We start from the raw sequence: 14167 nt of genomic DNA, 5'->3' as shown, positions 1-14167 counted from the left end.
GTTATCCGAACTCCCACGATTGTAGCAATCAGGGGGAGATATCGACATCAGGGGGAGATATGATGTCTACATGTTCGATCTCGAAGAGTGAAGGACGTGTTGTGCTCTTTTTGTCCTTCGACCAGGGTTATTTTTATCCCACAGGGTTTTTGTTACCTGGCAAGGTTTTTAACGAGGCAACGGATGAAGCGTCACCACCAAGTTTGAAGCGGCACAAGGGGGAGTGTTGAAGGAATATCGATTTAGTGTGCCTTATCAAACTAGGAGTAGCAATAGGAGAGAAGGTTCTAGATTTCCCAATCCTACACGGATTGGTATTCCTTGTAACATTAGAACTAGCTAGTACTTTGTAATCCCTATATATAGGGCTCCTATTCTCAATAATATGATTACAATTCTCTCTACAATTTCTCTCAAATCTCTTTTTCCTTAAACAAGATTGAATTTCTTGCCCCAATTTTCCTATCTTTTGAGAGTATGATAATTGTTTTGTTAGAAAACCAAATGGTTCTTGTTTTATGTTTATACATATTAAAGCAACGTACCTGTTTACTTATATATGCACATATGCCTCTCCACAAGTCTGTGTTGATTAAGTTAGAGCTTTGCATTGATTAGTTATAGTGGAAGTAAACTAGTGAAATAAATACCATTTTGTGTTGATGGACTAGTCTCATTGCTGGATATTGTAATCAAACACTTGCTAGCTTGATGCTTATAACAATTTTAAGTTATGATTAGGGGAAACTAAAGATCTTAATTTGAGACTACTTTTGAATTGCAATTTCATGCATATGACTGTATTACTAATATGAAAATAACTATGTGGTTGATAATGAAGGATGCTTCAAGAGGCTGCTGATTCTCTGGGTGTAGAGGGTTTTGATGATCATGCTGAGGCTGTTGGTGATCCGGATGTAGGGGCTCATCTACAGGATCAGGATATAGAGTTTGTTGCTGCTCAGGCTCTTGGGGCTGGTCAGGATCAGCATCATGATCCCAACCCAGTAATGTTCAGAGTTTACGTTTTACCGGTAGAGGCTGCTTATGATGGATGGAGAGATCATATGGTCGCTGAGCTTAATAAGGATAATTTCAATAATGTTCAAGATTTTGATGGTGCAGTTCGGGAGATCCTGGCTAATAGGGATGGGGCAAGTTTGGACCCAGATTATTCTTATATAGTGGAGTTGGGAGATCAGTGGTTTTCTCTACCTGATGACATCTTGACCATTTGGAATTGGGAGAATTTCAATGAAGTTGTGGATGGGGCCATTGAGTTTGTATTGGTGGAAGATGATGAAGATGATGAGGATGCAGACGATGCGATTTGAGGTTAACTATGCTCTCGGTTCACGCGTAGCGATACTTGAGATTCTTGACTTTGATGTAGATATCTACATTGAACTATTATGCGTTTCTTAATATTACCATTGCGAAGTATCAAATTTTCTGGATTCATTATTATTGATCTTGGAGCAGGGTATAAATTTGGTGTTCATAACATTGAATCATCCAATCTACTGTGATTAGAGCCATATCATTGAGTGAAATCGGAGTGCTTGTATTGAAGCATGTAGGAGTGCTTTAGCCTTGAGAGAATATTGGAATGAAAAAAGTCAACATATGGAACAAGGGAAAAGCTATTGTATACGCAGATACATTATTGGAAATTTTAGTGTTGAATTGTTTGAAAAAAAAAAAAAAGGGGAAGAGAGCATATTGCTGCACAGTGTGACATAGTTCGACTGAAGTATACAATTCCTATTTCCCTTATCATCATAAGGGGCAGTGGTGATTATTCTGGCGTATCATTCTCGATCGAAGGTAGATTCTTTTGATGATTCAATGTTACATTTTGGTTGTTTAATCCCATTCTCATAATCCTGAAGCTTAAATCCCGCATTCTAAAAAAAACTTAAATCCCACAAAGGGTCACCCCTCCAGATAAGCTTAAATCCCATCTCATCATGGCTAGTCAGAATCACATGAACGGTGATCACCTCTCATTTGGTTCTTAAAATTTACTGGACCACAATCCCACGAAGGGTCACTCCACTCCTGTTTTTTGAAGTCCAATGCCATATGAAAACTGAAGGTTGTTATTTTCTTGTTATAGGTATAAGCGGAACACAGTTGCTATTGGTAATGACGCAATTTTTTTTTTTTTTTTTTAATGTAATGAAGCATTGTCATTGAAGTGTTTTCATCTTCAAGTGACTAAAGAGTATTGCAATTCTTGAAAGCCAGTCCTTGAATTTTTCATCTTGGGCCCGTCGTGGTTTGCAGCTCATCCTTATATTAATCAGGAACAGAGATACGTGATCACAATAATTACATTCCATGGTCCTTTCAAATGGAAAATTTGCTTCAAAGTCTGGATTTAATGGGATACATTGATGATACGTGTCCCTCTCTGCTTCGATTCTTGATTACTGACGATGGCATAACTGTTGAAGTTACTAGGGATTTTATGGAATGGAACAGAAACGATACGGCAGTGCTAAGCATCATCTCTGCCACTATATTACTCAAGCACATTGTCCTTTTTGGTTGGCAGCAGAAATTCAAGGGTGGCTTTGTTAAATTTGGGGGACAAATATCCTACTGTTCCAAAATTCGATGTGATGCAACTCAAGACCAATCTGCATACAAAAATGATGATTCTATAAACAAGTATCTTCAACGTATCATATATACTAGAGACGGGTAACGAGTTGGCTTTTGTAGGTGTACCCTCTGACAATGTAATGGATTTATGTACTGTTATGATTCTGACTAATACCTGGTGTCTACAATTCTACTATATGTAATTTTATATTTCTTGTGGAATATGTACTTGCACTATGCCGCACATATAGAGGATTCAATCAATAACTTCTTACCGGGGACGCCTAGCCTAATTTTCTTGTGCCAATACAACTGGTAACAGTTTTATTGCAGCGATTCCACTTAACTGGGCCGAAAAAAAAAGAAAAACAGCTGAAGCCCAAAACAAATGGACTCTTGGGTAAATCCAGTTGGGAGATTCAAACACACACTAGAATGCTAGATCTTTGGATGGCAGTTGTTACTTGTTAGTGTACACTAGTCTACTTTGGTCAAAAAGACTGCTCCACTTTCTGCAATCAGATTTTAACTTTGATTTTTTCTGACATTGATATCCCCTCACTATCAAAACCCTATTAACCAAATCCCAGTGTCGCCTCTTTCTTCTCCATCATCTTCTTCTTCCGTAAAGATGTCTGAACTCAGCCCTGGGAATAGACCCATCCATTTACAACGAAGATTTTAATGAAATCGGTGATGCCAGGTATTTCTTTTTTTTATCACTCTTGTAATGATAAATCTGAGATTTTTCTTTTTCTTTTTCTGCTTACCGGAATTTTTTTTTTTTTTTTTTTTTTGAGATACTGCTTACCGGAAAATTAAGGAAGCTCAGATTGAATTCGTGCATGCCTGCCAATTTTCCTAGAATTTTTTTTTATTTATTGAGCATTTTCATTTTACTATTATTGATTTCTCGTTCAAGAAACATATATAGATTCAGGAAATTGGTACCACAAGGGCTTTGGTTAGAATTTTGGTCTGTTTGCGCTTTTTTCATTTTTTCAGCACTATGTATTGACGAGGATATTTTGTTTGGCTACTAAGAAACTGTAGGAAACGAAAAGCCGGCTGTTTCGATAATTTCCTATTCTGTATTTTCCTTAGTTGGGAAGAATGCTTTAGCTTAGTTTTTGTTGATTTAATAGATTAGCTCAGTTTCATTAAGCTATAATTTGGGAACATTTTTTTTAACTCGTGTGTATTTATAAGTATCACTGTTTCAGGATTGTGTGGTAGTGATCCTGAGCCAATCAGTTAGGGGAAGAAACCAGTTGATAAATACAACTCTGGACTGAAATGTTGTTGGTTCATGCTCCATTTTGTATTCATGGACCAGTCTAATTACGGGATACACCTAGTCTTAATTGATCTACTGAACCTCCGCTCCCGTCTTCTAGGCGACAAAAACTTCTTCATTGGATTTTTTTTTTTTTAACATAATTTCTTCTAGCTGTGGTTAAGAAAACTGAGGGTTTTGATCCGATACTAGTGAGTTCTAATTGCAATTGCATGCCTGTATGTGTCTTGGTCTTTGTGTAAATGTCTGGATGAGGAGGCTGCACAACAATATGGCTTGCCCTGAAGGGCTGCGTGGGTTGCATCTCTCTTCACCATTCACTCTGCAGTAGGGATGGCCTTGGGCGCTTGGCTGCCTTTTTCTTTATTTACTTCATTTCGTACTTGTTTGCTACTTTGCATCAACGTCTTTATTAATCGATTATCTTTTCTTTTCCTTTCAGGCAATGCAGTTCGTTCGTGACAAGGGTTAATCCGGTCCAAGCTGGTTTGGAGAGTATAAACCCTCTTAAGGTATGTTGATGAAGGGTATTACCTCTGGCCATAAATTGCCTAAACAGAATTTGGCAATCTTTTGGTAATGTTAGAAGAATTAGGGAACTGAGTTTGATACATATCTAGGTTGGTTTTGTACACATTCTGTCTCCTGTTGGATATCAAAGAAGGCTTAATTTTTAAAACTTTAGAGTTTTGGAACTCTTTGGAAGCTAATACACGAACAAGACAGTATAGCCCTGTCCTGATTTCTGATCTCATAACTCACACCATCTCTTATTTGAACCATGCCACAATACATTTCATCATCACAATTATCTATCATACCATAATGAATAATGGCAGTATTAGTGTTGTAACTTTTCACTTAATATTATCTACCTTTATTTTTTCTCTTATTCTGTGAGCGAGCTTAGCTTGTTTCTCTTATTGCAGAAGCAACATAAAGATGGAAGCGAGGAAGAGAAAAGTAAGATAAAATATGTTTTTGAGGACTTTGGCGAGTTTGTAGCTGATAATGATGCTTCATGCGATGATGATGACTCATCGGATGGAGAGGACTCATCTGACGGAGAACAAGAGAGCCTCCTCCTTGTTCATGAGCATCGTTACAAAGACAATGAACAGGAAAGTAGAGGTCTGTTTGCTTTGGACAGAAATTTGGTCACTGACCTTGCCTTCTTGTACACCAAGCTTCGGGGCCTAAGTGAAGAATACAAATGGAATGGAACTTACCGACTGGAGTTTAAGGGTATCAGGCTCAATCAACAAACTGGTAATTTCGAAAAAGAAACAATTTGGTATACTCAGCCCGAGCCCTTTCCAGATTTCCTTAAAAGGGTTTTTCATATCGACATGTATCAAATCAGGTATAGCTTGCATTCTAGATAAGAAAATTTGTCCAATTGTTGTTTGCTAGTTGTGATAAAGTTGATGCTTTTTTTCTTTATGTTTTCTCATGAAATAGCTCTGGTGATGGAGAGAAGACTTCTGCCAACTCAAGTGCTACTGATGATTTAAAGTTCAGGTCTGTATACATGCTTTCAGGTTCTGCTATTGACTTATAAAAAAAAAATGAAAACACTTTTGTCATTGACCTGTGTTAATCCATTTGAAAGCATGTTTGTTTACAGATTCTCCTCGAAGGATCCCTCTACCAAAAAAGAAGCTTTCAAGGATGACAAAAGTCACAAGATAATAAGCAAGGAGTTCCATCCATACTTGGAATGGTCTGCAGATGCTGATGCCGACCTTCCACCTCTGCAATGGCCATTAATTGATAAGGAGGGAAATATTGACATGGCGGAGTATAAAGACCTAATTTCACATACCCTTATGCACTTGATGCTTGGAATGTACACAGAGGTATTTTTTTTTTTTATCAGATACAGAGGTATTACTTAATCTATCCGTTTCATTTAAAAACAAGTTCATCCTCTTTTACTTAATTTCTCGTTGTGGTTATTTTAAAATCCTACTTTAGAATGATGCTAAGGAGGTTCTGAGAGATGTACTGAAGAATGAAATGGAAATCACAATGGAGGATCATTATTGTGGCAAGTTGTTGGAGCTGCTGGTATTAGACAAACATGTTAGGCTGTTTCGACCTGACTCCGGGGTGACAGAGCTGATGAAGATCGCCAGACCAACAATGAATTGGACTATTGATCGGAAGAATAGCCAAGAAAGGTGAGCTCTGGAAAATCGGAAGAAGGCAGTGCCAGCAAGAAGTTCATCAGTCATTCTGTAAGTTGTATTTCTAAATGCTTGCAAGTTATTATCTACCTTTATTTTTTCTCTTATTCTGTTAGCTTGGCTTGTTTCTCTTATTGAAGGAGCGACATAGAGATGGAAATGAGGAACATAAAAGTAAGGAACAATATGTTTTTGAGAGTCAGCTCGTTTATAGCTGATACTGATGCTTCATGCGATGATGATAACTCGTCGGATGGAGAGGACTCATCTGACGGAGAACAAGAGAGCCTCATTCTAGTTCATGAGCATCGTTACAGAGACAATAAACAATAAACTAGAGGTGTGTTTGCTACAGAAAATTTGGTCATTGACCTTGGCTACTTGAAGGAAAAGATTGAGGGCATATGTGTTGCAATTAATTTAGTGGTTTCTCTACTGAGTGGGTCAATGTCCGTCATGGTGAGGCCAGGGCAAGGAAGGCCGCTGAGGCTGAGAAGGAAGAAAATAAGTAGAATGCTTCTTCTCTGCGTGTTCAATATTTCCCAAGGATTGCTTGTCTTGCCAGATGCAAATTAGCTTTGTCCTATTTTCTGAGACATCTAATGGATCGATAATATTAGATTTTGTAATTTCAGTTCAGTATGCCGAGGTTAAAGATTTAACCCAAAAAAAAAAAAATGATATTTAACTATGCATTGTCAACTACATAAAATATTAGAAAATTACACACAAGTGATCTTTTGAAACATGACTCTGTAATTAAATGTCGAAGAAGGGCTGGACGATAAGATAACCTTCTCTACATTTAAAGTTCTTAAAATCTCTCATATCAGTTTTAATTATCTGAGGGTGTGGCAAGTGGCAACAATTAATTGGGACATGATGATCTAGAAGATGCAACAGAGTAATGGTGAATCCTTTAGATACTGTTACTAGCCATCGAAGAAGAAAAGCACAGCTTTCTTCTAGTTCTTGGCATATTGAGGCTGTAAGCCCTACCTTTTGTGAGGCTGTAAAACTAGAGAACGGAAACGACCTCATGCTTTGGAAGAAGAAGGAAGGGGACTTGATGTCGCAACCCACCTGTAAAATTTTTAGTTTTTCCGATCACTTGAGGGACTCAATCAGACCTAAAAAGAGAGGAGGCAGGTGAGAGTGACGAGTCATTGTGAGTGACCCAAAATGTAGTGTCGTGATAATTGTTTTTCTTCATTTTAATGGTGTAGTTACTTAGTCATTAATGTGAAAATACAAATTCAACACATCTTGGTGCCAAACTATGAAATATGATTTTTTTTTTTTTTTTTTTCCTTCTGAAAGGTAAATATGTGTATTCTAAAATTTTAGGTCAACACCACCTATAGAAAAATGTTTTTATTTTTATTTTATTTTTTCACTAGGATTTTAAACTATGTGCCATAAAACAGCTTGCCATGCCAAACTTGCCCACTGATTTTTTATCTTTTAATTCATAAAAACATACATTCTCGTGAAAAGTAGTCGTACTCAAATAAGAGTAAAAATTTAAAAAGAACGTTGACCTCAAAAGTACTTTTGGGCGATAGGTGGATTTGGGGTTGGTGTAGAATTCCTTTTTCCTCGAGGACTTGAGACCCGTTTACCTATAAAATGGAGGTATAGAGGTCTCCAGAGGTGCAGCCAGAGCAACACAAAGGAAAATATAGTTTTCAGTAATAACTCTTCTTCAACAATCCTTGGCTAGAAATGGCTTTTCACTCAAAACGTTCTTTCCAAAGAGGAGATCAAGTGGAAGTGTCTAGCAATATGGAAGGGTTTCTTGGCTCATTTTGGCGAGCAACCATAGTTGCAAATATGGGTACAAACTACGTGGTTGAGTACAAAGATCTCGTGGAGGAACATGATGAATCTACACTTCTGAGAGAGACTGTCATGGCGAACCAGGTCCGGCCTCTGCCACCTAGAATTGCAGCTTCTCGGTTTTCCGATAATAACAAGGTTGACGCGTTTGACAGGGACGGTTGGTGGGTCGGAAAGATTTCTGGGAGGGAAGGGTCTGATAAGTACTATGTTTTCTTTGAAACCACCGGGGAAGAGATTGCTTACCCGATTTCGCAGTTGAGGTTTCATCTAGACTGGCGCAATGGCAAGTGGATTTCTCACAAGAATCCTTCCAAAAAGAGGCGCAAGATGGATGATGAATAATGAATTTTTACGATGTCCCAATACAACAACCCCCTATTATATATGTACCAAAGATATGACGCTTAATTCAATTTGATTGATGGCTTTGTTATTTTTTTTTTTTATTCGAAATAGCTTTATTCATAAACTGATTTAGGTAATAGCAGCTCCAAAAAAAAACGAGGTTACCATTGTGAGGGCATGCACGTCCAGCCAAACCCTGCGCTGCTTTCCTCTTTTTTGAACAAGTATTCTTTTAGGGGGAGTCTTCTTCATTGGCGAGCTAGTAGGAAAGAACAAGGCGGCGAGGGATGGCCATAGGTGGTAAAATCCGTCGTTGCACTGCCATCATGAATAGTGAGTGCAGCGGCCAATCTCGCTGTCATGGCTACAATGGCCATATCGCCTTGGAGGGGAGATAAAGGAGAAAAAAGAAGAGAGGGCAGACGAGGCAGGGACTGGGGTGAGATCGGATGTGGAGACGTGAGTGGGGAGAAACGAAGTCGAGGGAGGTGAATAGTTGCGAGAGGCTCCCACCATTCGTAGATACTTTCTATCTTCACTTTCTCGTGTTTGATCGAAGTGCTAGATTAGATAGGTTTCCTCACTGAAATCAACATTAACGAAACCAATGTAAAAGAAAAACTGTGACATAGAAGAATCTTCGTTCATTAACGCTAAAACAAAAAGCAAAATAGAACAGAAGTGCTTCATCCATAACAAATAGTTCATATAATTCTTGTACCCCTAAATTTTTGCCTCTTCCGAATGGTGCCTGAACCTTTTACTGTTACCTGGGTATATAGGAGTTCCAAGAGAACTCGAGCCGCTAATCATAACATGAAACATCGCGGAGAGTATGGATTACAAAAGAAAAAGAAAAAAAGGATACCTAAATTAACCACCAGGAATGAAGAGCGTTAGGATGCAAACTAAAATTAACCACCAGATAACAAGGATACCTAAATTCTCAACTGTGTACAACCAAGAATAGTTCCACGGCACCGTGTCATTGCAGCTGCCTGGCGCCAAGTAGGCCTTTCACCCCCAATTGTCAGAACATCAACATCAGACATTGGCTTGATCTCCAAGTTCCACTGATCAGGGATAATCACCCCACCAATCAAATAAATTTCATCCCCAAGTCCAGTCATTGCAAACCCAATTCTGCGACCAATCTCAGATGCTGAAACCAAAACCTTCCTCACTTCCCTGTCTTGCTTGCAGATGAGTCCGTTGCTCATCACATAAAGTGCACCCTTAACAACCGTCATTGGACCCTGTTGCCAACCATAATCCTCTACAGTCCACCCATTCACCACATTGTCTAAGACTTGCACCGTTGATAAACCCTTGTGCAAGACGTGCACCTTTCCTCTGATCGCTATTCCTGAGCATGCCGAATTATGAGTACGATGGAGATCAGGTATTGGAATCCACACATCCTTGTCAGGGTCATACATTTCTGCTTGAGAAATTGACCTTCGACAGCTGGTAAAACCACCAGCAACAACAATTTTTCCATCTAAAACACAGCATGCAAACATTGCACGAGGCACAAGCATAGATGCACGTGAGTTCCATTGCCTAATTACAGGGTCATATGACCACACCTCATTGGTTGCAAAACTCCCATCTTGGTCACCGGTCTGTGGGTCAACAGCACCACTACCACCACCAAGCACAAACAGCTTTCCAGCAGTGGAGACAGCACCGAAATTAGAAAGGATTTTAATTCTAGAAGGGAGAACAGGGAGTGTAATCCAAAGGTCTCGAAGAGGGTCATACAGCTGCCATAAATTCTCTGGATCAAAAGCAGACACACATAATAAATCTTCACATGAGCCAAGCTCCTGTCGAGCTCTAAACAGTTCAGGGCTATGAATTGCAGCTTTCCAGGAACGGGAAACAAGCTCCAACTTAGGATGGAGATGGAAGGGAACCCAAGCAAGGCACCTAAGGGCAACGGCGTCAGGAAGACCTTCAATCAGTTCAGACATAATAATCACAGTGCATCTGTTTCAGATGATACGTCACAGTTATTGTTGCTACTTGGGTACAGCACTGGCACGAGCAATCTGAAGCATCAAATTACAAGGTTACACTTAGAAGAGAATACATTGATTCCTTTGACTCTTAGAAGAGAATACATTGATTCCTTTGACTCAAAATTAAAGTTTCGAAGTGTATGCAAAGTAATCAGCAAATAAAGTGACATGTTTTAACATCTGTTTCTCATCTTATGACTCGGCCCAAGGAATGCCAAGATGTCCAAAGGTAACCCATCAACTAGGATGGACTAACTGCTTACTCAAATCACTTCAATTTGATAGTTTAAGCTTTGACCCCAAATTCCAGTCAGCATTGGACCTATTTTTACAGAAGGAGAGGTTCCTGAATATTGATCCATTTTTTTTTTTCCAACCAAATAATCCTGAGGATTGAAACCCAGAGAATCCTGCCTTTTGTTTTCAGCAGTTTAAGTTTTCACCCAATGTTTGAGCTATGTTCATCATTTTCAGTTTAAAAATTATACAGAACACCAATGCTTAAAAGGACAATTTGTATTCTTATTTTTAAGTCCTGAAATCATAAATCTCACTTAAACAAACTCCACAGACGAATTCTTTACAAAATTCAAGCATGATAATCACTCATCAAGAATTCTTGACATAGTTTTACAGAACACCAATGCTCAAAAAGGACAAATTGTATTCTTATTTTTATGTCCTAAAATCATACAGTTCACTTAAACAAACTCCACAGAAGAATTCTTAACAAAATTTCAAACAAGATAAATCACATCATCAAGTGTATTGGATTGCCCTTGTGTGCAAGTTCAGATACCAAAGACAATCACCACCCTAACAAACTCTAAAGATGAAATGACCCTTATTTTCAATAAGCAATATGATATCTGAGGCACAAACTAAAGTTGCAAGATTGGCTAAATTTGTCCTGAATAAACAAAAACTTTCAGAACGAAAAGTCATTCAGAAATACAAGATATTTGCAAAAGGCATCCACCATTGCTCTTGAAGATGGTAAGCCATACCAAAGACTTTTATCTTTCAGAGCTAACACACTCCTTAACTTCCAACACAAAGACCATAAACTATTAAGATCTCCATTGTTTTCAAATACATAACAACATTTGGTCTTTTATTGACAATAATTACCCACTCAAAAGAAACAAATATTCAGTAAGGGCAAAGCAACTAAAATGAGGTGAGAAACATCAAACCCAACCAAAATGCCCTAGACAAATAAAAAGGATCAAAATAGTTCTAGTGAATTCAGTGAGAGGAAAGGAGAAAATGCACATGTCAGAGCCACTGAGATTTGTTCTCATACTGATATACTAAAGCACACATAGCCACATGAGCGTCTTACTATTTTACTTACCAGCTTATGTTAGACGTAAACAACCCAATTCTCTTCTCTAGGTAGAAATACCTGCCAACAAACAAAAAACTAAATCTTTGAACTTTTGAACTTTGAAATATAATAGCGTTATATAAATGATGTGGTAAACAATGAAACAACACTCTGCTATGCCTTTTAGGTTCAATTGAAACTTTGCTGTTGTCAGGTAAACCTGAACAAGACATCTCCAAGTACAAGATTTCAAGTACTTAAACACAACAGACAGACAAACTCATGTAGCATCTCAACTCTCACGCAGACACCACTCTCAGGTTAGCATAACCATTTGTTTTCAGGGGAAAATACAAATTGCATCACTGGTTCAGTAGCAACTGGCTAACTAATAAACTAATACATAGCGGTGATCTATCACGATTCCACAATTCAAGCCTTAAAGTTAAAATTCAAGACCAAAAAAAGAAAATAGGCAATTCATCAAACAACATCGTACTCCACCATTTATGCACTTGGTTTCATTTACCTACATTACTACTTAGGTAACAAAGCATATATATGAATATTTAGTCTCAACCCAAAAGCATAACCAATCAAAGCCATTCATCTATACCAGCACAGAAATTTGACACTCTTTAAGTCCCAGGAAACAGCTCAACAACCATCCAGTCATGTAAACCAAGAACAATTCTCCACTTTCAACATAAACCCATTTCACAAAATCATAAACCCATCTCGAATTGAACAAAAGGCCAACTGGGTATCTGATAAACACCAATTTCAGACAAACTACGGCCATAAACACAAGTGTGAACAACTGTAATTGCCTCACAGAAAGAGAGAGTGGATGTACCTGAAAAGACAGCAACGGGTGAAGAACACAAAGATTTGGGCTTTGTGCTCAAATTCCTAGAGAGAGATAAAGGGTAGCGTTTGGTTTTTCAAGGCTAAGGCCAAGACGATGACTTTTCAGAGGAGCTGAGGAAAACGCCGAGTTACAAAAATCAATGCTTTGTGTTGTGTTGTTTGCGCGTAAGGTGAAATGTGGTTTGTGAGCGTTATATGAGAAGAAGGGGATATGGGAATTCAATTTCTGTGTTTTGATTCACTCAACCCTAAAAATTATCCCAATAAGCAACATTTGGGGATATTCCTAATTCCCTACTCTACTATCTTGTTCCTTCTCTTCTCCTTCAGTCCATGGCATTTTCGTTATTTTTTCTTTCTTTCTTCTTAGGTGAAACGTGCATATCACGTGGTTGAAAAATCTCACCCCTAGCCTAAAGAAGGGCCAAGGCCTTGCTTTCTTCATGATCTTTGATTCTTTGGTTGGTATTGTATTTCCATGTTAAAATAAGTTAAGAAATTTCTTTACGTTTTCTATATCAGTTCGATATGTTGATTACTTCTCGAAGTAGTGTTCGACTGTAAGGAGATATGTTAATGTATCCTATGACATTTTTGGTGTTTTTTTTTTTTCTTCTTAGACCTGCAAAAATAATAATTTGTAGGTTTTCGGTTTTCCTCTTTGAATAAAATTGTATCCGTGTGGAAAGCTATAGGTTGGTGTTTGACTGCAAAATAGAGCCTTGCAATTGCAAAGAGGCCGGGGCAACATAAATGGTTGTGTTCTGCGTGTAAAAGAAGCAATGCAAGGAAAGTTTGATAGACTAGCTAGTTTAAATATAATAAATTGCTTGAGCCTTACAGAACACGATTAGAGCCTATGATTAATTTAATGGTCAAAAGTCATGATTTCATGGTTGTCTGGTTGATAATATTGTTTGTTGTTCTTCTCTGCCTTGTCGATAGCAAATGAGAGATGGTCAATTTTTATTTCAATTCCATGAGTACCAATTAGGAAAGTGAACCCACCGCCAAAAGCTTCTCCATTTGATTCCCTATTATATTAGGAATAACTTTTTTGTATAATTGGTGAAGTCGATCGGCTTCTCTTCCATCCTATATTAGGATTGGGAACCCTTTTCCTTGAGCAATTGGGTATTTGGGTTGATCATAATATCTACCTATAAGAAGAGGCTCTCTCATATTCGTACATATTGAGCAAGTATAACTTTATAATTAAAACGAGATAATAAGAATATCTAAAAAATAACATATACATTAATGAATGTTTGCTCCAAATGTACCCTTCAAATAGGGGATGAAGTGGAAGTGTGCTGCAATTCGGAAGGATTTCTTGGCTCATATTGGAAAGCAATCATAGTCGCAAATATGGGTACGAACTACTTGGTTGAGTACAAGGATTTTGTGGACGAAGATAATGAATTTACACCTTTACAAGAGATTGTCATAGCGAAAGATGTCCGGCCTATACCACCTGTCATTGTGCCATCTAAATATTCTAGTCTTAAAGGGTATAGGGTCGATGCATTGATCAATGACGGTTGGTGGGTTGGAACTATTTCTAGGAGGAAAGACCCTGACCACTACTTCGTTTTCTTTGAAACCACTGGAATAGAGACTCTTTACCCGCTTTCAAAGTTGAGGTTTCATATGGAGTGGC

At 38.1% G+C, this 14167-nt stretch overlaps 3 protein-coding genes across 4 annotated transcripts; 2 read left to right on the top strand and 1 right to left on the bottom strand.

Moving 5' to 3' along the window:
* Nucleotides 1-2356: 2356 nt before the first annotated feature.
* On the top strand, nt 2357-6735 carry LOC133737783 (uncharacterized). The gene is made up of 8 exons (XM_062165281.1): nt 2357-2709; nt 3242-3313; nt 4350-4419; nt 4837-5270; nt 5369-5428; nt 5535-5766; nt 5885-6147; nt 6237-6735. Exons 1-7 carry the CDS (start codon nt 2357-2359, stop codon nt 6092-6094), a joined length of 1431 nt encoding a protein of 476 aa, XP_062021265.1. The 3' UTR covers nt 6095-6147; nt 6237-6735.
* Nucleotides 6736-7754: 1019 nt separating this feature from the next.
* On the top strand, nt 7755-8757 carry LOC133736013 (protein AGENET DOMAIN (AGD)-CONTAINING P1-like). Its single transcript, XM_062163448.1, has one exon. The coding sequence runs from the start codon at nt 7822-7824 to the stop codon at nt 8278-8280; it is 459 nt and encodes a 152-aa protein (XP_062019432.1). The 5' UTR covers nt 7755-7821; the 3' UTR covers nt 8281-8757.
* A 199-nt stretch (nt 8758-8956) lies between these two features.
* LOC133736011 (F-box/kelch-repeat protein SKIP30) lies at nt 8957-12819 on the bottom strand. Of its 2 annotated transcripts, XM_062163444.1 has the most exons (3): nt 12494-12819; nt 11665-11715; nt 8957-10337 (listed from the first exon to the last, which is right to left on the bottom strand). In XM_062163444.1, exon 3 carries the CDS (start codon nt 10257-10259, stop codon nt 9222-9224), a length of 1038 nt encoding a protein of 345 aa, XP_062019428.1. In that variant the 5' UTR covers nt 10260-10337; nt 11665-11715; nt 12494-12819; the 3' UTR covers nt 8957-9221. The 2 variants fall into 2 exon arrangements, with proteins under 2 accessions (XP_062019428.1, XP_062019429.1); XM_062163445.1 differs by lacking the exon at nt 11665-11715.
* Nucleotides 12820-14167: the final 1348 nt, after the last annotated feature.

This window comes from Rosa rugosa, chromosome 3 (genome assembly GCF_958449725.1).
Source record: "Rosa rugosa chromosome 3, drRosRugo1.1, whole genome shotgun sequence".
Taxonomy (NCBI): Eukaryota; Viridiplantae; Streptophyta; class Magnoliopsida; order Rosales; family Rosaceae; genus Rosa; species Rosa rugosa.
Note: the sequence above shows the minus strand (reverse complement) of the source record. Positions and strands in the feature narration are given on the sequence as shown.

Coding starts and splice junctions, on each gene's coding strand:
- LOC133737783 (XM_062165281.1), top strand. CDS start 2,357: ATGGAAAATTTGCTTCAAAGTCTGGATTTAATGGGATACATTGATGAT. Junction 2,710..3,241: donor ATCATATATACTAGAGACGG/GTAACGAGTTGG, acceptor TCTTCCGTAAAG/ATGTCTGAACTCAGCCCTGG. Junction 4,420..4,836: donor AGAGTATAAACCCTCTTAAG/GTATGTTGATGA, acceptor CTCTTATTGCAG/AAGCAACATAAAGATGGAAG.
- LOC133736013 (XM_062163448.1), top strand. CDS start 7,822: ATGGCTTTTCACTCAAAACGTTCTTTCCAAAGAGGAGATCAAGTGGAA.
- LOC133736011 (XM_062163444.1), bottom strand. CDS start 10,259: ATGTCTGAACTGATTGAAGGTCTTCCTGACGCCGTTGCCCTTAGGTGC.